The 25555-nt window shown below is 36.8% G+C and overlaps 2 protein-coding genes and 1 long non-coding RNA gene across 3 annotated transcripts; all 3 read left to right on the top strand.

Annotated features, from left to right (window-relative positions):
* Positions 1–7050: 7050 nt before the first annotated feature.
* LOC122075253 (uncharacterized protein At3g28850-like) lies at positions 7051–8625 on the top strand. Its single transcript, XM_042640217.1, has one exon. It carries the CDS (start codon positions 7109–7111, stop codon positions 8315–8317), a length of 1209 nt encoding a protein of 402 aa, XP_042496151.1. The 5' UTR covers positions 7051–7108; the 3' UTR covers positions 8318–8625.
* A 2641-nt stretch (positions 8626–11266) lies between these two features.
* On the top strand, positions 11267–14604 carry LOC122076002 (DNA polymerase epsilon subunit 3-like). Its single transcript, XM_042641259.1, has 3 exons — positions 11267–11515; positions 11681–11799; positions 14177–14604. Exons 1-3 carry the CDS (start codon positions 11346–11348, stop codon positions 14344–14346), a joined length of 459 nt encoding a protein of 152 aa, XP_042497193.1. The 5' UTR covers positions 11267–11345; the 3' UTR covers positions 14347–14604.
* A 5825-nt stretch (positions 14605–20429) lies between these two features.
* Positions 20430–23083, top strand: LOC122084910. Its single transcript, XR_006141981.1, has 2 exons — positions 20430–21086; positions 22617–23083. It is a non-coding gene; the product is annotated as an uncharacterized LOC122084910 (long non-coding RNA).
* Positions 23084–25555: the final 2472 nt, after the last annotated feature.

Genomic DNA, 25555 nt, shown 5'->3' with positions numbered 1-25555 from the left:
CTATGAAAAGATTAGGTGGAATCCACCAAAGTGGCACATCATATTCTTTTGTAGTTTTTCCAAAGCATAACAAAGTTGGTGATATTTTTCCAAAGGTGATGTCACCCATATTAAAGAGAATAATATATGAAAATGACTGTAATCTAAAGATTTCTAAGCCCAAAGGTGACAAAAGTAATTGTGTTTTCATAGTAAATTTGGATTTGCAAGAGGACCAGTGCATTCTTAGCCCAAAGGTTAGGAATGTAGTTATGATTGTGACTCTAGTGTAGTTTTATCTGTTGGATGTACATATTATATTTTCTAGCCCGATTATTTGGTGTGCATATCTTATACCTGAACTATGTTTAGGATTATTTACTCTGGTTTCAACTCTTAGGGGACCCAAACTAGTTGTTGTTGTTGATCAAAGCACAACTAAATGGAAATAGGAACAACTTTGTTACCCTATTAAGTTCTATAATGATTTTAGAGTAATTTTTGAATGACTTTGTCCTAAATCTTGTTCTCTGAATTATTTATGTATATTTATGCTTCATTTATTTGTTTTGTCTCTGGTTGTGTAAAAAACACATTAAAGCATATACTTTTGTACATACATTCATCTCCAATATGAAAAACATGATAGGAATGAGTGAAACCCACCAAAGTGGTACATTTAATTCAATTGTATATTTCCTAAGGTAAATGTGATATTTTTCCAAAGATGATGTCACCCAAGTTTATGGACAAAGTGTTCAAGAACCATGTTTTTTGACATTTGTGTTATTAAGGTTTTTGATATGCTTGGTTAGTAGGAGTTTTATGACATCATTTAACCAAAGATATCATGATAGCGATAACCAAAGTTTAAAGACGATAAAAGTCAAAGTTTAAAGGTGGTGCCTGCTAAGGTTTATTGGCAGTGCTTAGTCAAATTAATTGACAGTAAGTTATGGTAATTGACAAATTTTAGCCAAAGTTCATTATAATAAGCAGTATTTAGCCAAAGTTAATAGTAAAGGCAGTATTTAGCCAAAGTTAATAGTAAAGGTATTATTTAGCCAAAGTTTGTGATTTATAGCGATATTTAGCCTAAATCCAAGGAAATGGTGGTTTACCATAGATGATTTGCCAAAGTTTGTGATTTAGGGTGGTATTTAACATAAATCTATGGTAGTGGTGATTAACCTCAGGCGGTATGTCAAAATAAGATATTAATTCAAAAAAATGATGATTTGCCTAAATATTGATTAATATTAAAGTTTGCTATCTATAAGGTTTTCACGGTAGGTTAATCTTTAGATTAGGAAATGACTAATAAGGAAAGATATATTTTATGTGATCATAAGTATGATATCAGTTCCTTATATATATATATATATATAAATATATATGTTTCCAAGTAATTTGGATTGATAGTTTTCTATTGTTTGTAACATTAGATAGCTATATGATGTATCTTGAGGTGTATTTTCTACTATTGTTCAACAGCAAAGATTATTGATTGAATTAAAGTTTATTTGAGTGGTGTTCAACCTTAAGATTATTTGGTCAAGTGTCAGTGGAAAGACATCAGTATCAGTTTAGCCCAAGTGGGAGATTGTTAGGATTTTATGTGTGCTTAACTAATACCAATTGATCCATTGAGCCCAAGCAGTTATAGACCCACTTTGATTAGGAAACTCCTAGCCCAATCTATTGTGGGAATAAATTAGGATTTTAAGGATTCTATTATAAATAAAAGCTAATGATCCCTGCAGCCATCACTTTTACCTTCATGGTTTTGGAAGCACGGACTCCCCTCACAGGAGTAGTCATATGTGAGAGAATTCCAAAGATGAAAGGAAGGGTGAAAGGCTGCAGAAGATCTTAGCAAATGGAACTCCACTGAATGGTTCTTCATTATCAGATTCAAAAGACTGTTCTTTAACTTTTGAGAATCTGCATCTATTATTTAAGGGATGATTCCACGCCCAATGGTATTTCTCTTTTCTCTTTTTATTTTAGCTACTAGAGGGATCCGATCGTGTTCTTGTTTCTGTGTGGATTGTTCCATTATGATTTCGAATTCCAGCCCATAAGTTATTCCAACAAATATATTTGGCCAAACTATGGCTTAAAATCCACAAAATCTCTATACTTTTGTAGGGTCAGCACAAAGTGGACTCTGGCCATCATAATATGGGATTTGGCTAACATCAGCTTGATTGTATTTGAAGTTTACTTAGATGCATCTGATTGTGAGGATAATGATTGGAAAAATCTCAATTGATTCCCTCTCACCCCTTGAAGATAATGATGATGGTCTCATCTCATCTCGGGGTTTCAATCCCTCTCTCCATTATAGCAGTAGGCTGGTTTCTTCTTTATCTTTCCACACTCATCTTCCCAAGTTTCTTAGGGACTATGTCATCTCCTTTATTATGGATGGCATAAAGGAGATAGGAAAACATGATGTTTGGAGTCAACACCTAGGATTAAAGACCTAGAACCCTATTAATGAGCCCAATTTAGATCAAGGAATCGAGCTGGGGTGTGGGGACTTAATATCGATAAAAATATTAAATCTCCAATGTTTACTTCATATTTAGTCTATTCCAGAGATTTGGGTACATGTCAGGTTACGAGAGCAGAAAGGTGTTAGACACCCTCATCGCCTGGAAAAACCAATCTTCCTACCATATGCTTGATTTCTTGATTTCAAACTTTCTCTCCCAAGAAATTTGTGTAACCCTATGCCAACATGCTTGCTATGTGTACTGGAGTGATATCCGGATGAGAATATATATGTAATAATAATAACATAGCAAAATAATGATTCCTAATTTATAGAAGAAAAAAAGGGGCAACATAATGGTTGTACAAGATTATATCACATGTAAATCCGGACAACGTAATGACTATGCGGAACTATAAAACATGCAATGACATGAAATTTATCCTAAAAGTGGCACATGATAAGACAGCAATAATTAATACTCTCCCCACATGCAATAGTGAAAAAAAACCTTAATATGATCACTTGTAAAATTAAAAAGACAACTATGACCCCCAACAAGCAATAACAGGAAATTAAACCTAATCTATCTGTTTGGAATAATGGAATTTACATTTGAAACCCCCCACATATGATAACAGAGGTTATCCCTAATTTTATAAAAAAAATTGGGTAGCATAACGACAACAAATTGATATTTCACATGTTGATATGAACAGCGTAACAACTGTAGGGGGCTATTTTACGTAGTGATGCAGATAGCACAATGGTTGTGCCTGGTCACTTCACATGCTAAAATAATTGAAATAAATGCCTAAATGCAATCTAAGAATGAAAAAGTTACCTACATATGTATACAAGTGTGTACGCAGATTCCCTCGACTCAAGGGCAAAGATGTCACTTTCAACTTACATTTCTGGAGAAAATGAGATCCCAGCAAAGATTCGGCTCCTTCTATGGTTTTCCACCACTTCTATAGGATTTATAAAGTTTCTATGATTTTTTGGGTTTTTTCTGGGATTTTTGGGATTTGCTTGGAGAAATCAAAATTATTGCGACATTTCAACAGAAACTGTGGGTTTCTACTAACTCCTATGATTTTGGGAGAACTTTGGATAATTTTTTGAATTTATAAAAGAGGAGGAATTTCAAAATTTTATGGATTTTATTTTCTTTATTTCTTTCTCTATATTTTACTAAAAAATGGACCCTATTTATAGAATATTCAAAATTGATAGCATTTTTGTAATTAAGTGGCCATTCCCACTCCGGCTGAGAGGCCAAAGCCCTTGGCGAGGGGCCAATTTGATCCTTGGTCAAATAGTGCAAGTTTGCACTGGTTTCAGTGTATTTCAGGTCTTTTCAATTTTCAAGCGTGATTCCAGGAGTTATGGCATCGAAATTTTACGCACAAGATATTGACAGACGTCTCGACAACTGATTCGGGCTGGAACTTGACACCTCAGAACCGCCACTGCTCTAAAATAATGCTTTCTTTTGTGTTTGCTTGTCCACCTTCAGTTGGATACCAAGACCGTGCTTTTTAAGTCTGACCTAAATTTGTCCGGAATATCTAGAGTCAGGTCAAATGGTGGTCCTGATATTTGATAGGTCCCATAGAAAATTTGGACTGTTTATGTTTGTCCATGGTACAAGTACCGATCATTTCGGACCTAAGGGCCCATATGCTTTGCACAAAAAAAAAAAAAAAAAAAAACCCATATGCTCTATATTCAAGACTATAGGGCCCTACATTTTGCACAAGTCCCAAAACGATAGAAGAATTCTAACTGAGCTAAGAAAAGGTCAAAGATTCAGAGAGACGAGATTTTTGAAGGGAAAAAAAAATAAGAAAAGGATTTTTATTCACAATAAGATAAATATTTTCTTGAAAAATAAAATATATTTTGTATAAAAATTATTATCTATAAATAGGGGAAAAGAACATTGCCCTGTGTCAAGATATATGGGAGGGTGAAATGACTGTCTTACCCCACATAAAAAGTAGAAACCTTGTTATTGTTGATGCTTCCACATTTGTCTTTATTGGTTCCTAAGTTGGTGCATAATCCACCCTAGCTTTTACGGAGCCTTTTCTCGTTTGTTTGTTTAGTAATTTAATTTTTGTTTCAACTCCATTTAGAGCCCATAGACCAAGGCATTGGAGGGAGGAGTCTCGATCACAAGACATGTTCAACAAGCAACTCAATTCCAGTACACTAGGCAATGGTTGACCATTTTTAAGAGAAAATAACACTATTCCAGTTGTGTACCACTACGCCCAATCACATGGATGGTGAAATGGCCACCTTGTCCCTTATTAGATTCCTTGATGCATACTCCTATTGGCCCCCCACAATGGTGCAAAGTCCACAAAACTAGGTAATGTCCTCTCTCCCAGTCCCCCCACCCTCCCCCAAAATTTTAATTGCTTGATTTTATGAAATGTAAATATTTCGTTAATAAATATTATATATATATATATATTTTTTTTTTTTTTACAAAAAGTGCAAATATAGAACCTTAAATGGGTGGGCGGGTTCCATAATTTTATTTAAAAATAAATAGAAGAAATATATTTTACAAAAATTGTAAATATTTCCTTTCACTTCGTTTTCCCCATTTCCCTTACAACTAAATGGAGCCCAAGAAAATTTTTGCAATAACCTTCTCTCACCATGGTTGAATTCTCAGTCTAATTGACCTCTTTTTTTTTTTTTTTATCTTTGTTCTTTTTATGTCAGTGTTTATTGGATTAGGCTCAAAAAAAAAAAAAAAAAAATTGGTAGAGTTAGACTCAAAAACACATGAATGAAAGGTGAGGTACACAACTTTACAAAGTGTGCACGCCATCCCAATTGGCCCAGGGCAGATAGAGTAGGAATCTTGCTTCTTCCTTCTCTAAAGAGTCTTGTGAGTTATGAGTTCTACCTTTATCGACCACTTGAGCCACCCATGATACTTTCGTGTTTCTTACATGTTAATTGAAATGGGTTTTGATTAAGTTCGTTCGTGAGTCGTCCACATAGGGCAAATATAGACCCGTTAGGATTAAGAGCCTTAGTTGGCCAGATCTCTATAAATAAAAGGTTTTGTCATGATAAAACAAACCTTTAAGTCTCTCTCTCTCTCTCTCTCTCAATTGAGAGTGTATCTATAAGGATCTCCGTTGCTATCTTTTGGATTTTAAGGGTAGAATTTTGCCTAATTAGATTGTCGCAAATCTTCAAACATTACGGTTTGTGCAAGATTGAAGCATAAGGCAACTAGATCCATTCCATTACGAATGAAGCGTCATTGAGGTAACCCTGATCTCTATTGTTTCCATTATCTTTCATTACTGGGTTTACTTTTTTAGGGCCATTTGGTTTTGCATTGTCTTACACTCTTACATGGACTCGGGTTTTCCTGGTCTAACTGATCGGTGAACAAGTTCTATGATCTCTAAAATGATTTTTTTTTTTTTTTTTAAATTCCTTCTCAAAATTGGTGATGATAATGGAATTTTCTTATCATTGTTCAAAAATTTCGAACATGAAGAGTGCCAACTATACATAGCAAGAGATTGGTCAAACATTGGCCAACATAAAAGACTATCGTTGTTTTTCTATAAACACCATGATAAGGGTGTCAAACTAGAATAGGAATAGAAGATTGAAATCAAATTCGGATCAAATAATTAGAATCAAATCATATAGAATGTGGTTATAATTTAAAACTAAGGAATAGAACCATGGTGAGACTTGATTACTTTTTTGTTCCAGCACAGAAATTGACAATTAGTACCGATATCAAACCGAATTTTAGTACTAATATATCATAGTATATTAATATATTAAATTTTATATTTTTTTAATTGTAAATATTAGATTTTATAATATAAATTGAAATTTATCAAAAAAAAAAAATTTGTACAAATCAAGTACAAGGAGTGGAATCAAACATAGGAGGAACCATAATCGACTTGAAACATAACAGGTTTGATACAAGTACTGATTTTCAGAATCGAGCTGAAACTCAATTCAATTCCCAATCACATCGACACTCTCTGAAAGCAAACCAAATACCCTAGACCGATTTACACCCCTCCACCATGGTAATTTGGAAAGACCTGAGTCACCTATCGAAAGCGAAGTCCTCCTCTCAAATACTTTGACCCACCAAAGTCAACATTTGATCATTCGTCATTGATTATGATGTAACAGGTAGGGTCAGCTTACATTGTGGGGCTGTAGAACTGAGGTGGGGACTCTATTAGATACCCTTCTTTTTTAATCTTTTGATAAAAGCCTCTTCTTATCTACGTGATATGTAGCCAACAACGACCGGTCTTGTGCCGCTATCCACGTGGCTAAAATCCAAGTCCGACCCTGCCCTCTATAAGCCCCGGGATTTATGATATATTCTTTTTTGTTTGATAAAGCCGGGATGTATGATACATCCCCAACTAGAAAGGGCAATGATGTAAAAAAGAACATTTAAAGTGTTTTGTGAATGTCGGACCCTCATGACCGTTGCGGGCTCGTGACCGTTGCCAAATTCAAAAGAAGACTTGGTGTGGCAAAACATTCTTAAAAGAAAGAAACGGAGAAACCGAGAAGAGACAGAAACCCTTTGTCGCAGATTAGATGGGTTGCGTTTCTTCGAAACTGTTCAGTAAGGATTTCAACCAGGAAGAAGGAACTGTTGTTGGCAATGGCGATTACTCGAATCACATCGTCTCTCTCACTTCAAGCACATACGGAGTTCTCAGTCTCGACCAAGAATCCGTCAAGGAAACCGTTAAAGAGACGATGATATCTCCTCCTCATCATGTGGTGTCCCCCAAACTTCAGAGAAAGGTCATAGAAGATCCAGAGATCATAAACACTTGGAAATTGATGGAAGATCTTGAAGACGAAATCCCCATTTCGGTACAGACCAAGAAAAGCCCCACATCACGAGTTGCAGGTGCGGATGCAAGGAATCCTTCGAAATTCTTCAACGAGATCAACTCTCCAAAGAAGCAGAAAAAATACTCAGGGAAGGAGAACAAGAATCGACAGAGCGGTTATGATGGTTCGGTTGGAGGAACAGAGCACAATCCCAAACAGGTACTCAAACCTATTTCTTCTTTAGAGAATGTGCAGAAGGCTACGTCCACTTTAAAGACACCCACGAAGGTCACTCCAGTAGATCTCAATTCGAGCAGTTTCAGATTCCACCCCGTAATTTCAAATCCAAGAAAGAGTTTAAGTCCCCTGTTTGATCCAGAGCTCCTTGCATCTTTCGAGAGAGAACTCAACGAAGAGGGAGAACAGATTAAAAAGATGGTCTTTCCGGAACCTAGAATTCAGAAAACCCCCGATTCAGAGTCTATGCTTGAAGCGTTCGAGAAGAAATGCCCTCCTGGCGGCGAAAATGCGGTTGTCATCTACACTACCACCTTGAGAGGAATCAGAAAAACTTTCGAAGACTGCAACAACGTTCGATCTGTCATAGAATGCCATAACGTTCACATGATTGAGCGTGACATTTCTATGGATTCTGGATTTAGGGAGGAATTGAGGCGTTTGATGGGGAAAAAGGAGGTTAGAGTACCTGTAGTGTTCGTGAAAGGAAGGTTGATAGGAGGAGCAGATGAGGTGGTGAAAATGGAAGAAGAGGGGAAATTGGGAATGTTATTTCGTGGGATTCCAAGGGCCTTGGCTGGTTGTGAAGGGTGCGGCGGCCTAAGGTTTGTAATGTGTGTGGATTGCAGTGGAAGCTGTAAGGTCTTAGACCAGGACAGCAACAAAATGGTTAAGTGTGGAGAGTGCAACGAAAATGGTTTGATCCAATGCCCTATCTGTTGTTGAACAATACTGTGGTTCTATCATACCTGGGGCCACAGCAAAAAGAAATTTGAATGTTTTCTTTGTTTGGGAGGTAGTATGGGTTTGGGTTTGGGTTTAAGGAATTTTGATTCTCTGTGCTCTTGCTCATTGAGTGGGAAGGTCTTGTGTACTACATTTCTTCTGCAAGGATCTGAAACAGTGATTTTTTTTTTTTTTTTGGGCAGAAAAACAGTGATAAATTTGAAGAGGGTCTCTGCGCCCTCCTTGTACGTTACTAGCTTGGGGGAAACATGAATATCTTGAATATGAAATCTTTCATTTCTTACAAATCTGCTTTCATCTGACACTGTGATCCATTTGAAGAGCTCTATGGGCCCTCCTTGTGTGTTATTAGACAAAACATGAATATCTTGAATATCAAATCTTTCATTTCTTACAAATCTGCTTTGATATTTTTTTTTTTTTTTTCTGGGGCCGGTGGGTCCATGAAAGTAGTAGCATGGTTTGATCAGTGGGGACACCAACACTGCCTTGTTGAATGAGGATTACAATACAACACAGAAATCAGACAGATCTTATCACAAATGTAGAAGGCTTTCCTCTTGATCTATACCTGTCAACTTTCCAGAGCTTTTTGAAGGGAAATCAGATATATCTTGATCACAAATGTAGAAGACTTTCTTTTTTTTTATCTATGGCCTATATTATCTTAACTCTCCAATGCTAGCCTTCAACTTTCTTAGATGTTCAAATTTGGCATGCTCTAATGCAAGATTTATTAGAGTTCGTAAGTGTATGATGTAGACTCCATGAATCCTCAAGGGGAGGAGAGGTCCCAACATGAACTTTTTTTCAGGTTATATGCGCAGTTACTGTTCATTAACCAGTTTTGTGTTCCAGACTTTTAGTACATGATATCCCAAGGACTGCTATTGATACACTATAGATGAAATTATCTTCCTTTCCTTCTAAGTTTCTTTTGATTTGTTAGTTTGCATTGAGGAAAAAAGAATCATAAAGAGGAAATAACTGCCCACAAGTGGTTCAGAAATGCAAGTGTTGGAAGAAATCTGGATTTGGATCTGATGGCCAGGATTGGAAGGTCTACTTGATTGGAGTTATCGCTATCCAAATTTGTGGGTGTCAAAGTGTAGACCCATACAGTCTTTGGTCAAATGGTGGTTGAAGGCCCCACAGATCTACTGAACTCCTCCTTTGTGAAAAAAGGGTTTGCCTCTCAACCCCCTGCTTGTTTTCCTCTATGTGTTATTTCAAGACCAAACTTGAAAATGACCATTGTATCCCAAGATAGTTGAGGTTAGGAAGATGAAAATCATTTCTGATAATCTCAAGCTAGCGGCTTATGAGGAAAGTCGGAAGGATTGACAACTAACAACTTATACTTCTTGTTGGCAAAAGAAATTGCATATCCTCTCTGTTGGTCATTTCATGAAAGAAGAAGCAATGGGGCTTGTTTCGATACGAAGCAAATTGACAGTCAACTAACAACTTATACTTACTTGTTGGCAAAAGAAATTGCATATCCTCTCTGTTGGTCATTTCATGAAAGAAGAAGCAATGGGGCCTGCTTCGATACGAAGCAAATTGACAGTCCCATAGACAGTAGCATGTCAAATGACCAAGGGGCCCTGGTCCTAGGATGATCACTCCAATTGGCTTTAGCAATCTGGGTTTCAAGGAAGAAGATTGTAATGCTCCTATATTTCAGTTTTCAATAGTGAGCATTTCTTGGCCCACCATTTATTTCTTGTTAACCAGGGACCTCAAACCTCTTCATAACTGGGTGGGTCCTGAGATATTTCTCTACCACTCCAGCAAAGAGGTCTGAAATAGTTTTTTCAGAATTGGCTAAAGTAAAGATTCAGCAAAATCAAATGTCCAAGTGAGGCATTGACTTCTCCTTCTTTCTCTCCATACTCTTCCATCTACTAAGATACAAAGGAGGAGCACATAACTAAATTCAGATATACACTTATCTAAGCACCTCTCAGTGGAGTCCTCATAGTTACTGAATTTTTATCAATAACAACAAATGGTTGATTGCAAAATATATATCAAGATAATAAAGTAAATAAAATTATTACCAATCAACATGTTCAGGCACCTTACATTATTTTTCTCTCCCCCCTTTCCTTCCCTCCCTCCCCTAATAGGTGAGTATTTATCTAATTTAATAATCAAAATCAGTTCAACTTAATAACCATTGATTAAGTAATAACATTGCAAAACAGGCATCATTTTTGAGATATCCTCCCTCAAGATGGTAATTGGCACAGCCATATAGTAGTGACTATAATCTATGAAACAGAAATCAACCAAGGAATTCTTTGACTTGACAGTTGAACTGAATTCACAGTTGGTGAATTGCCTCCCTGCCTGACTTGAGCAAACTGGCTTGGCCCAACATTCTGGGCTTTTCCCTGATTGGGTTTAAAACCTAGGACTGAATTTTCCGACACCCATGGTCTACCTGGGGAGAATTGGGGGTAGTAGAGGGGGTTTTCGTCAACCCTGTGCTATAGAGGGCACAGACATTTATGGCCATTGATGATTGTACTTTTCCTGCATTCAAGTAGAAAAACTTTCACCTAAAACCTTTTGAGCCAACGGAATTTAACTCTTAGTAACAAGTCAACAAATTCTCTTTTATGCTTTAACAATCTGAAGTTGTTTTTCATTATTCTAAAGGACCTTAATTTTATTTCTCTTATTAATTTTGGATAACCATGTATGATTCTAGATGAGGTCATTTTTCAGGAATCATTTTTGGCTTAAAAATGCCAAAAATGGGAAAATTATATCATTTCCTTATGAGAGTACAGTTTGATCCTTCAAACGAATCCACACTTTTGAGTTCCAACCACAATGTAACTTGTATTTAAGAAAAGTTACGGGGGTATCTTCGGAAGAAAACTTATTTCTACGGGCGGGAAAGACCGAAATTGAAGGGGTTCCCTCCTGCCTACAAGTTACAACTACAATCAAAGGATTTTGTTGTTGTTTTAGGGTTTCACAAAAAGAGAAGGCGATGGCGAAACCTGCAGCAGAGGTGGAAGAGCTCCCGAAGGCTATCGTGCGAAGAGTGGTAAAAGATAAGATCTCCCAGTCATCAGAGGAAGCAGAAATCTCTGTTAACAAAGACGCTCTTCTCGCTTTCTCCGAGAGTGCAAGGATCTTCATTCATTATCTCTCTGCTACGTAAGGCCTCCTCATCCATCATGGCTAGAACACTCAGGAATTATTTCTATCTAGAAATGTTCTAATCCCTCGGTTTCCAGATTGATCTGCCACTGCCAATTAGTTCTTCTTCATTTTCCACTTTTCTTCACTGAATTGAACTTCATTCAAGAACGCTACTTGCAGGGCAGATGACATATGCAAAGATTCAAAGAGACAAACTATCAATGCGGACGATGTTTTGAAAGCGATTGAAGAAATTGAATTTCCGGAGTTTATTGGGCCTCTGAAAGCCTCTTTAGATGGTGAAATCTTCTTTTGTCTGTTTTTCCTTTGATTTCGTATGATTGTTGATTTCTTCATAGTTTATAGGAATTTTTTTTTTTTATTTATTGTTTAGAAACAATTCCTGCTTGGCTGCATCCTAATCAGATTTAAGCTAATACATACTCTTCAAGAAACAACAGATACTTGGAAAGAGTTCAAATTCACACAAATAGATGCTTATAGATTCTTTCATTTAGGCTTGGTTCCTAACTTTTATTGCATACAATAAACATGATGATGAACTCTTTAGAGAGATATCTCGCCCAATCTAACTCCAAACCAGAATGGAAACTTCAGAGGGGAATTCTTGGAGGATTTATAACTGTATTTATCCACCATAACAATACAAGGTAACCACTACATAATCTTGAAAGTAGAATAATACCTCGTCATTTCTTTAACGAGGATGTCATAACAAATAAGCATTCGTGTTCCCAAGTTACAGGCGAGAGGCTAGATATAATCTAGATTTATCATGGTCGATAACCATATCCCCAAAGAGTGAGCTTCTGATGGAATGAGCATTCTTGTTTCCACAATGGAGGGTGAGATATTGAGCTGTTTAGTAATCTAGAGATTCTAGACTAGACATGTTCAGTGCCAGTTGCCGGAGATAAGGGAAGTAGAATACTATCCAGAGTGTCTGATGGATACAGGTTACACTGTGGGCCCTCCTAAGAGAAACATAAGTTTGGAGGGTTTTCAAAATTCTTTCTCCCTTTGCAGATAAAACAGTGTGTCTCATTGCTCATTCTCCCAAATGTGTTGGTGATTAAAAGGACCAACAATGTGGTGTGAAATAAAGTTCCTGAATGAAATTATGCTGTACATCTCCCCAAAATGAAAAAGTTTACATGGAGAAGAAAAATTATTTGTGACAGAAATGTTATGGGGGGTGTTCTCTTTGAGTCTGGTGTCAAATCTTTCAACATTTTCAGTGTTCAATTACTGTTAACACGACCATTTCATGGTTGATATATGTGATATATATCAAGCAGGATGACTATGCCATGAGTGATAATATCAATCAAGCTGAAGGAGAAGAAATCTATATTGATGAGCATAGTTGTCGAGGCGTCCAAGCACCTTGGTTGCCTTGTTGGTTTCGCCTTGCCTCTAGGCCCCCTTCAATGCCTTGGGTTGCCTAGACGCCATGAAAACTATGTTGATGAGAGGTGCAGTAGTGCTCTAATTGTTATTTTGCATGAGGAAGTTGCAGCAGCATTATGTCATGACTTAACTTCAATGCCTCTATTTACTTGTGATCCTTTCTTGATGTTTGCTTCCTGCTCCTTGACCATAGTCATTGCCCCCCTCTCATAATAAGTCATCTTCCCCCTTTATCATGCCCATGAGTATGGTAATATGAAAATTCTTCAAGCAAAAGAAGACATCATTGTTGATGCTCTTCTTTCTTTCCCATGAGGAAGTCGTTGAAAACAGTATAGCCACAATGGCAACAGGATGTCATGACTAATACTTCGCAAACTAATTTTGATACTATCTTTGTTGTTATTTTCTCCATGCTCTCTGATCATTATCATTGCTTCTTTTTATTTTCCTCAATCTTCAAAGATCAAATTTTCTGCATTCTGCATTTTAAAGACCTCACCTAAGCCTAATGAAAACTTATGTTGGGTTGTTTCCCTCTCTTTGAAGATCTAGATTGTTAAAGAATGAACTTTTGATTTGTTCACACCTCAACTAGTATGTATTCATCTTCAACCATCACTCACGTAGAGAGTACATAACTCTAGAAACAAAGCAGACTAAAAGTAGAGGAAGGTGGAGGTCCATACCAGCATCTGAGGCTGATTCAGTATATATATAGGATAGGATGGGGCAGATGCAAGAAGGATGGAAGAAGATGATCAATGACTAGTAAATAGGGGCCAGAGGCACAGAGGGTTGCTGAATCCACTTTTCCTATAAACATGAGCATGCAGAAACCTTATTCTTCAACTTTTTTCTTGACAGATTATGTAGAATGAGTAATTTCACTTGATTTACGGTCACCTTCCTTCTATGTTAATAATATTCTTTGATGAATATTACTATAAGAAACATTTTTGGTATCATAACTTTTGTTAATTTGGATAGGATACTCAAAACTTTCTGATTTCAGGGTTCGTGGGAACTGAAGATTCTTACCGAATAGCCACATTTCGTCCATATTTGTGCATCTTGTTCATTTTGTGTGATACTTTTTGCAGCTGCCATTTCTAGCCCAAACTTCTAGTATCAATTAGTGTTTCTATATGCAATTTAACCTCCAAAATATCCTCTTTATCCAATGTGTAGAGAGAAGATTCTTATAGCATTGCTGATGACTCTTCTTTATTTGGTGCCTTTCAGCTTTTAGAAGAAAGAATGCTGCAAAGAAAGCAGTAGCAGCAAAGACAACGGATGTGAAGAAGAAAAGGAAAATGGAAAATAAGCCCCCAGAGAAAAATGGAGATAGAGAGGATGAGGAAGGTGATGGTGAAGAAGGCAATGAAGGTGACGGTGCCGATATTAATGACTGAGTGAAAGTAATTTAATCATGTCATTACAGGTTTACCATTTCTGTACAGTGAGGCAATGCTGTAAAATGTCAACTGCATCATTTGCTAGTTGTTTTGCAAGCTAAAAGTTTTCATACCAGGCATCAGCTTGCCGTTTCTCAAAACTGGCGACTTGCGTTTGTTATTTTGCTGTCATTGTACCATTGCTTTTCTTTCCACTTGGGTGCTTCCCATTCTTAGACAAAGATGCAATGAACAAACTGGCTTCAATGCGCTCAACCCTGTTGTCCATTAATCCATTTTTTGTTGTGGTATACTCTACTCTAAAAATGTACTTTGTCCTGGTGAGAGACCCATCACATCATGGAATCTGTAGCTTTGATTGTAAATACTGTCCATGAAGAGCCCTTCATCTGAAGGTGAGTTAGATCAGCTCGCGAGGTTTTGGGCTTGTTGCAACCGGGACTTGAGTAGCTCCTGCCTTCGTTTCACCACGTACCATCAAAGTGCAGTCTTTTTGTCATATGCACCCCTCTCTCCCTTTATGCTTGGGCACTTATAATGTAAGAAAATAGCAGATATTTTCACTTCTTCAGCCTCACCAAGAAGTTTCCTTTTTCTTTTGGGGAAAGTTTTCATCCACCCATGGAGTATAATTCATTTACAAATCTACTATCATCCTGACACACCATTCAATTATTTCTTCACTGTGGCTTGACAAAAACTCAATCCTTTTCTTTTCACCATTTCATAATTCACTTTAGCAATGGAACACTTCTGCTTCACCCTCTTGAAAAACTTATGTGATCCAAGCAACTTTGGCTTAGAGAGGGAAAAAGAGAGTAGGAAAGTTTTCCTTCACCTGTGGTGCAGGTTTCACCCACTCTAAAATTATAGTTACTTATCCCTCTATATGTTGGAATTCTGAAATGTTCTTTACTGTACATGGACACTCATTAAAGAGCAATGATGACCATTGATGAAGAGATTCCTCACTCAGAAGGAAGACTCGGTTCAAAGAGAAAATAGCACATAATTTTCTGTAGCCGTGTACAATAGATATATCTTTGATTGCGAGCTCCACACCATCATTTCACTATGATTTATACAAAAAAATATACATCCATCAAGACATTAATCTGAACCAATCTAAGCAACCTATCACAGCCATGTGGAGGATGATGTGGCATGTTTAGAGGTTATCAGTGTGGTAAAAAATGTTGCAGGCAAATTGTTTGAGAGTGATGTCAATTTATCTGTTAGAAGGAAAGTGCTTAGATCCAGAATATCAAAATAAGCCAAACTATGATGATGAAGGCTTAGGCGTACCAATGGGCACTTTCCTTAAGAACATAGGCGCCCTATATTTTTCCTTAAGACCATAGACGTCCTATATTGATACAGTCAGGTGAATGTGAATTGGCCTCCAAAATACAATATCCTTGTGGCTTCCGACAGTAATGGTGCACTCTCTTAGTGCAAACCCCATTGAGTTCTACAGTGTTCTGCTCAAACTAACAAAGAAAACAAAGAGAATGGTGTGTAAAATAAAAAATTGTACCGAAGGTTGTATAAGAGAAACCAAGACAAAAAGAGAGAGCTTCTTTGAGAAAATACCAATTGAGAATCATATTTGAAAGGCGAAGGATGACCTTTATTTATAGAGGTGAAAAATCCCCTTGAAGTACCCTTTTCAAGAGAGGTGACTTTTCTAAAAAAAATACCTATTGACCAGCACCAAATGGACTTTAGGTGGTGTGCAATGAGATGTCATCAACGTCAATGTCCAACTGACTACACATCGCGAGAGAACAAAGGGCATCGTTTGAGGTTCTAACAAGCCCTAATATCTATTATATTCTATCTAGACATGAGGGAAGATAGATACCTCACTTTAAAGAACCCTTGCTCTTAGAATCTCATTCCTACGTATTAACCTCTTGTCATTCTCATTTACTTCCAAGTGGGACTAAAGTTCTCACACAAAAATGTCTCTATAAAGCAACTCCAGAAACTCAAAATCTTGTAGAAGAGAAGACACATGAACCCCAAATTTGAAAACCAAACAAAAGAGATTTTGAAACTTTTTATTTTTGTAAACCATTTTCCATCAATCAGGTTAGCCATATGGTGGTCTTGGAAGCCCAACTATAGCCAATCTACTTGTTGGGCAATATGTTTTCTACATAACGGAAAGTACCTTTTACTGATGACGGAATATTTGTTGACAGAAAATATTTTTGAAGCAGGTTCAAGGGTCTCCTACTTGGGGCACAACAAGCAAAGCAGAGGGGATGGGAAGTGAAGGAGGTTTGGAGCAACTCGGAAGACCTACAACACTTGAATTTTGACCTAACCACTACCTCATGACCTTTGAGCGTAGCTCCTTTATTTTTTTATGTATAAATATATGAATCACTTAGTTTTTTATCCCTTTTATTCCTTTTTTTTTTTTGCCCAAATTAGTGTACAAAACCATGCTAAAGAGAACCCTCGTGTATTTATCCCAAGCCTCTTTCCATTTCAAATTTTCTTTTCGAATTAAAAATATATATATATATATATATAGGGAGAGGAATACCCAACCTTTTCCCTATATATATATAGGCAAAAGTTTTTCTGGTCGGCGGTGTTGGTAAAGGTATTTATGGTCGGGAGTATTAGGAACCATGGATTTGGTATCAATAGATATCGTTCGTTGGTTCAATTTCAAATTGTTATACTACGACAATTTGAAGTGAAATACGGTCCCAAATACACTTTCTTTTCTCTCTCTCTCTCTCTCGCCAGCGCGCGAAAGCTTCGTTCTTAGCATCTACCAAAAAAAAAAAGGGTAATTTACAGCGCCACCCCCTGAAGAATGCCAATATTAGAGGGACACCCCCTCTCTTTCACCAAATTGGACTCGGACCCCTTGCCGTCAGTCTCCGTTAAGTAAAGATTTGAAAGGACATTTTTACTCTTTTAATGAAAACAAATAATAAATCATATTTTACCTGTTATTTCTCACTGAGTGTCTGCAACAGCAGCTACCATCGGCGTCCGCAACAACAGCCACCATCGGCGGTTCCAACTTCTTCTCCGGTGGAACCTCTCTCTCTCTCTCTCTCTGAACCTCAAGGCCGACTATCCCTACAATCGAATCTGGGCGACCTCAGCAACGGATTTCCTATATGATGTCCCAATATATTTCATAACATATTACAGCTTTGTTCGGTCGCTTTCTAAACTCAAAATATTCTGATATATTTACATTCGGATCAGTGCTAGATTTTATTTTCAATACGCCTGTGAAAAACAGTGATGTGGAAAATGGCGGCGATGAAGGCAAGATCTCTCTCTCTCTCTCTCTCTCTCTCTCTCTGAACCTGAAGGCCGACTATCCCTACAATCGAATCTGGGCGACCTCGGTGATGGCTTTGGTCATGGTGGCCAGTAGTTGTGGGTTCTTTAAATGAGGAATAGGGTTTTAGAGGGAGATTTTCATAGGTTAAAGAGAGCTTTTCAGAGAAAGGAGATCGGGAGTTAAGAGAGTTTCAGAGGGGGAGTTCGTTGGCCAAAGAGGGTTTCAGCCCAGATTCGGCGGGAGTTAAGAGAGTTTCAGAGAGGGAGTTCGTTGAGTCAGTACTTACAACCATACGAGGCATGAAGCCATTGTGGATCGATGCGATTTCACCGTCGGTAAGTCCATTGAAGAGCCTGTCCAGCTCTCCATCGCCGGTATTTGGATCGATGAGGCCGGATTTATCGATGACGGATATGGAGCAGAGGTGGTGGCGATGGTGGAGAAGGAGGACGTGAGGGAAAAGGTTTGGTGCCTTCACCGGAAGGGGTTGCAGGCGCCGATCAAATACTCCGACTTTCTTCTCCAACTCAGTGACTCACGCGGTGGATATGGAGTAGAGGCGGCGGTGGTGGAAGGGATCTTCATTCGATTTTGGGAATACAACCATTAAGGGCAATTTTGGTATTTCTCTATTTTTAAGGGCAAAATGGTATTTAAGAAAAAATTTCAATTGCTGATGTCAGCATTTTTAATATATTTTGTAACGATGACTGACAGCAAGGGGTCCGAGTCCAATTTGGTGAAGGAGAGAGGGTGTCCCTCTAATATTGGCATTCTTCAAGGGGTGGCGTTGTAAATTACCAAAAAAAAAAAACGCTTCAATTCTCACTTCTTGCCTATAGGGCTGCAGTCGCATCTCCACTACCAGATTTTTCGAACCCCGACCTCTTTCTGTTCACCTCTGTTTTCTTTCACCTGTAGGCTGTAGAACAAAACAATCTATGCTTCTTGTAGCAAAGATAGGTTTTAAATGGGATGTATAACAAGTTTGATCGGAGATGTAAAAGGTGAATCTTGGTTGTACAAATTGATTATTTAGTGTTTCTGTAGCTGTTGTAGGTGGTTTCTGGTTTTGATGAAAATTATCGTATCTTGGTCAAACAGGGTGGTGGAGTATAGCAGAACTGAATCATAGTGCCGCTCTCTTTCTCCCCCCTCCCTATCTCTGTGTTCCCCACCCAAGAAACTGTCTGTCTGATTTTCTCCTTCTTTCTATCTCCATCTCCCTCCCTATATAAATTTGTCTCCATAGATTCTCCTCTACCTCCTCACTGAACTTTTTCTTCTCCCCTCTCTCTCTCTCTCTCTCTCCCTCTCTGCGATTAAGGTTTCCCACTAAAAATCCTAGAAGTGGAGAGTGCATGCATAATTTTTTTTTCCTTTAATTTTTATCTAAATTGTTCATTGAGAATGGATGATCCCTTCGTTTTTTGCAGGTCTCATTTGTCTGAATCATCCCTCAACCCAACCAGGCAGTGTGCACTCACCACTTAAGGTTTGATTTTATTCACTTGTTATTGCTCCATGTTCTCCGTATTCCTTAATTTGATTTCTGTTTCGTTAATTGTTGCACTGATATTTGTTTTCTTATTTTATGTAGAATTTATTATTATGCGATAATCTTCTTCAGCTATTTTAGTCCTTGTGATGGTGAGGAGTTGACATTGTTAGAGAGAAACAATAGTTTCTTGCTTTATTGGAATTTCCTATCAGAGTTTATGCAACCTTTCCATGGGTTGTGTTTGTATGATATATATTATTTGATAAACTGGCGGAGAGCTGCTAAATGCAGGTTAATGAGGTAGCATTCAGCTTATGTTGTAAGATAGAATGCCAAGAGTAGGAAAGATAGATTTTGAAATAAGTACCTTAAAACGAATTTAGAAGCTGCTTTTGCACCCAAAAAAAGATTAAAAAATTAAGAGCCACTTCAACAGGAGAAAGGATATATGGAAGCATGGTTGAGATGGCTTGCATAAAGGCAAAGGAGGCCATTAAATGCACCAGTAAGAAGTGATGTGGTGCTAATTTAATGAGGTAAAAGGATACGGATATTGCTTAGGGAAAAAAAGGACAAGGGGTTCTACTTTAGAATCTGAGTTGAAATGGTGATAAAGAACATGAGTACTTTTGATTTAACTATGGTTGTTAACAGGGTGAAGAGTAAAACAATATTATTGTAGCTGACCTCCATTTGTTAAGACAAGCTTTATCTAAGTTTAAACTGAACTGGTGAGAAACTGAGGATAATACCAAATCCCACATGTTGGGGTCTTTTGCAGGGAGAACAAAAAGTAAGCATCACTAAAACCAGTGGTGCACCAACAACTACTGTAGAAATCTTGCTACAAGAATCTTATTTGCTATTCAGTGATTCCTTTCTATGTTGGACAATGACTTTGGGTTCAAGGTCTTCAAATCTTTTTTCACTGTGCCAATTAATGTTCTTTTGAGTGTTGCTTTTTTAGGCCAAGCTTGTATAATGTGGATTGTCTCTAACAGGTTCCTACAATTGAGTGTTGCTTTTTTGTTAATGGGCTATTATCCAATGATATAATTCCCTTGTGGGGTGTCGGCCATTGGCCTTTGTTGTTGTTGTTGTTGTTATTGTACTATGTGTTGCTCTTTCACTTTCTCTCACTCTCTCTAACAAAATTATTGATTATTATTGAAAAAAAAAAAAAAATTGCTGCTTTCAACTGATTAAGGATATTAGATTTTGAAGCTCTGTTCAGGCTTAAGAAATAGTGAGGGGTTCTACCTAGGCATCACTAGTTGCATCTATGATGTGCCTTCTCTGTTGCTTTTTGGAAAGTATTGATCCCTAAGAGCAGCTTAGCCTAAGAAGCAGGGTATATGGAATTGAATTCATAGAAGTCCATTTGGCTGTACTTTTGTTGGGAGAAATGTTTGTAGAATGGTATAAAAATATAGTAAAATCAAATATATTATTTGGAGATCACAGTATATGTCCTTTTATTTATCTATCTTTTTATTTTTTTAATCTTTTTTGAGATACGTAAGACCCAAGAGTTGTAACATCCACCAAAAGGAGAATCTTGGTGGAAAGGCAACTTTGTATCCATAATGTAGAGTCCGGAGAAGAGAACATTGAGAAGGATATTCAAGAGTCTAGAAAGAGGAGATAAGACAAACCCTGCTCACGAATCTTCATTCAAGCAGGTCGAGTTTCAAAGCTCGAGTTTGAAGCAGGGAGCACAGGTGCTTCAATTTAATTCGTCTTAGCTTTTCGTGGAGAAATTACAAATCCATTCTTAGTCCTTCACAGGCTGTTCAAGTGATGCACCATCGTTTAATAGAGACAGAAAGCTCTAGTATAGCCTGGATCTCCCAGAGAAGAGATTGTCATTTCTTCAAGAACATTCTTGAGGCCAACATTTGAGATGGATGGCTGGTAAGGATCTCTCTCTCTCGTATATAGTCTCATATTTTTTCAAAATATCGGTATGATCTATTATGAAGGTGTTGCTTTATTGCTTGATCAGCATGAATCATAAGTTACAGGGTAGTAGTAGAAGGAAATGATTTTTTGCCTTGTGTACACTTTGAAGTTTGAAAAACAACCCTAAAGCAATCTGTTGTCCCCATTTCAACCCTTCTCATAGGAGATTTTAATGGTTTGACTTCTTATTTGCATATTATGTTGAGTTGTTGATGCTTCTTCATTTCTGTATTTGGTTCGACACTAATTCACAAAATGAATTACCATTGATGATTTTGAGTAAATGCACAGTGCCTCTATAAGTTGAGCAAATCTTTAAGATCTAAATAGATGATGAATCCAGTTAGGGAAAAAAAAAAGAGCTTTATATATTTTGATGGTAGACCAGTTAAGAATAGGAGTTATATTATGCTATTTGATGGTAGACCATTTTGTAACTATAAAATGTTAAATAGTGATTGCACTCTTGACAAGATACAAATTAAAACCCCAGAGAGTACAATTTGTATAGATAACTGAGTGGCAGTGACCAGTCTTTTCTAGGATTCAAAAAGGGCGTACCCAGTGCTTAAGACTCCTTGTGCTTGCTTTACTGCAAGAAGTAAAGGCTTCTAAATGATCAATTTGACCAGTTGAAAACATCTATTGATATTGGCGATATTTTGGGTGCAAGTGGCTCAATGTAGAGAGCAGAGAAAGGTGATTTTTGCAATAACTTGCTTTGTATTTTTTTATCAATCAAATATTTATTTGAGTCCTGTTATTTTTTAATCCGAATTCTATTAATCAACAAGACTTCCTTTACAATGATCTGCTTCTTTTTTCTTCTTCTTCATCATGGAAAAGAAATGTACAGATCATTGGTTATACTTTTATGTTCTCTCAAGGTTGTGTTTGAATGTGTACCTGATCTAAGGATCAAGTAGTCCAGTAGTTAAATGGTTTTTGCATTTTATTGTGTACCTATCAATTGTTTTCATCTTTTTCCTGTTAAAAAGATGCTTTGGTTTGGTAAATTTATTGACACCTAGCATATTAAATATTGTAGCTAATGACATAGATATTGACATAAAGCTCTTCTGGAACTTCACATTTTCTTAGAAATCAGCAATCTCTGCTTGTTTGATGGCTTATCAAAATTTGGGTGAATTGGAGATTCTGGATCTCAATTCAGGGAAACCATGATAGATTCAGCTCATTTCTACTTCTTTATATTTCTTTTACCATAGAAGTTCTCTTAGTAGTTGGTACAAAGACTCTATGATTTCTAGTGTTATTTGAGCTTCTGAATGAATGTATTGGTTTAAAGTAAAATTATCATGGAAAATATTAGAATTTTAACACATGTAAATGGTTAAGTCAATCAGTTTCCTAAACAATGCTTAGATACGGAATATTTGTATTCCACCTACTATATTGAGTTTGTTAGAACCTACTAATAAGTTGATCTCATTGTTTCTTGTTTCTATTCCTACACTGAAGTCATAGAGAGGTAGACAAGATGGCCAACCACAAAGAAATGGAATACAAGGGAAACAAATGCAATCAAGATATTACAGAACCATTCATTTCATGAAAGAAGGTTGTTGCGTTAATGAAGAATCTGACAAGAGCAACAAGGGTACATCCTCTGTGTCCTAGAAACCAATCAATCCATATCCTCAAAAGACCAGCACAGGGCCTCCTGATTCTTCTCTGTCAAGGATGGAAAACACTTGACCTATTCTCAACAAATGAAATGCAAACAAATCAAAAATTTCCAAGGCATGTACCTTTGAAATTTGTGAATGAAAAGGGCTGTCAATTTTTTTATGAGATGTATGATGCGTGGTTGGATTTGGAATTTTTGATCATTTTCACTTCATTAGATTTTAACTTGTGAGAATGGAAATTGATTAACAGATTTGATATGTTCAATGGATGAATAGATCATGGATGTTTTACTGTTATTTCTTATTTGGGATATAGATGATGATCGTGTGAGGAGGCATGATTTGGTTTCATACAATGCAATGAATAAAATAATGCTATGGGTCATAAATTTCACCACTGATATGAGTCTTTAGTTCAAAAAGGTAGAACACTTGGGAAATTCCCAAGAAATGGTGGTTCGAATCCATCAAGATTCATTAATTGTTATTAAGTTTCATTTTTTTACCCACTTAGGTCACGATATATGAATTGGTTTTATAAAGAAAGAAGAAAAAAAAAAAGAGAAAATTATTTTAAAAAACTTATTGGTGCTCAATATGCTTTCAATTTGTTTTGGGAATAGGTCTCTTTAGATATCAGGATTTGAAATGTTGGTTTTTTATTTTATAGTACAAGATCTATCTTTCATAAATTTTGTTTGATCGGAGTAAACTAACCAAGATGATTTTGATTTTATTGATTTTTCACTCTAAATATCTATTTTGTTGTATCATAATATATATGTACTTTTTTCTCTTTTTAAGGTGGCTTGAGCTTTTGGAATATATTTGATTCATATCAAGGCTAGTAAAGCTTATATTTGATTGTATTTCATATCATAGAGTACGCAATATCAATTCCATTCAAGTCAAGGCATTCGAACAATAAATTTTTTCGACATGCTAGCTTACGTGACAAGTGAGGAAGAAAAAAAATAACAAATAAGTTACTGTGTCTTCCCAACAAAATTTAATTGGTGTTTAATATTTATTTAATTTTAATAAAATCAAAAAGGAGGCAACGTAAGATCCATTCGGGTCAGCATTTGGATCAATTCCCCTAGATGACATGTCAACGCTTAGCATAGATGGCCAAAAAACTCCAACAAACTAGGTCAAATTGTCTGTAATAAATATCCATTTGTGTTTAGAATTAAAAAAAAAAAATAGTGTGGATAATATTGGAGGCATTGTATGATCTACTAGGGTCTAGCCATTTCGCCGATAAAAATTTTCAATATGTCAGCTCCAAAAAAAATAAATAATAAATAAATAAAATAAAATAAAATTGAAGTCAGGTTGTTTGAATGAATGAGAAATACTAACCCCCTTTTCATAACAGATATGAAAAATCAATTTCATCTATTAATGCTTCGACACTTCTTGAAAAGGAGCGTCGAGCATAACAAGCCAATTTGGAATATGGATGTTAGAGTAGTCGCGAATGAAGGAATCACTAACTTAGTGGCAATTGTTGTTTGATACTAGCTTTGATAATACTCTTTCACTTTTTTCTCATTTGGATGATACAGTTTATAATCGGGCCGATCGATTGTCGGGCTTTAATCGAGCTTCCTTAAATGGGCCTTAACCTGACTTTAACCGGGCTATGGACCTATTTAAGTCTAAACGGGCTCTAAACGGGCTTTAAACGTGCATACCCTAAAATTATATTCTTAAGTGGGTTGAGATTATTGTTGTTCTTTTTTTTTAAAATAAGAGATTATGACCATTACAACTTACAAAAAAAAGCTTAATTAAATCAAATCTTACTACAAAGCAAAGTGTAAGAAAGTTTAATTAATTCTTATAGTAGTGGCAAAATAGAAATTTTATGTAGTATTAAAGGGGTCGGGCTACAACGAGTTGGTTCAACTCAGGCATATAAACATATCAGTTCGATCGGGCGCCCGAAGGGCTAGTTGGCTACACCATGAACGCCCGTTTAGCCCTACACGGTTAATAATCGGGTCGGTCTAGGACAGGCCATAAATGTGTTGGGATCGACCGGGCCTACCAATGCAAGCTTAAAATTGACACCCCTACTATATTCTACCATTATGATGCAAGAACTCCTCTTTTTCATATAGAGAACTTTCAGTATTTTATTGAGCATGCGTCCAAGACCCTTTTTTATTTTTTATTTTTTTCTAACAGCGGGTATCCAGACCTTCGCCCTGAATGACTGAATCCAAGACCTATTTCAATAATTTATCAAGCATTAATCAACCTCATTCTATGTAAATCCTTTATCATATTTTTCCTTATGCTATGATACAATACCATACACACATAGGTCCCATCTTACAGAAGGATCTTGGTCGTTGAATACACTTTGGTATCATTTCATTACAAGGGGAGGATGTGGATTCCATCCGCCCAGGGTCATGATGTACATTTTTCCATTTCCAATAGTAACTAAAAAGCACCACATGAACAATGCCCGAAAACTTTTCTCCCTCAGCCATCAAATTCCAAATTCAGAACGAATTTTCAAATTTTGAAAATAGAGAAACAACCCAAAATCACATCTGCCAAACGCAAATCTCATAATCTCCGCCTTCTCTGGTCTGAACACTCAACCGTACCTAAATTAGAAAGACGGAAATTCTCCCATATAGCGCAATTGCAAATTACAAAGTTTTGAAATTTCAGGAAAAGTGACGGCATCTCCGCAGCTTTCTCTCTCTCTCTCTCTCTCTCTCTCTCTCTCTCTCTCTCTCTCTCTCT

This window comes from Macadamia integrifolia, chromosome 1 (assembly GCF_013358625.1).
Source record: "Macadamia integrifolia cultivar HAES 741 chromosome 1, SCU_Mint_v3, whole genome shotgun sequence".
Classification (NCBI taxonomy): domain Eukaryota; kingdom Viridiplantae; phylum Streptophyta; class Magnoliopsida; order Proteales; family Proteaceae; genus Macadamia; species Macadamia integrifolia.
This window is presented reverse-complemented; position numbering and strand designations above follow the sequence as displayed.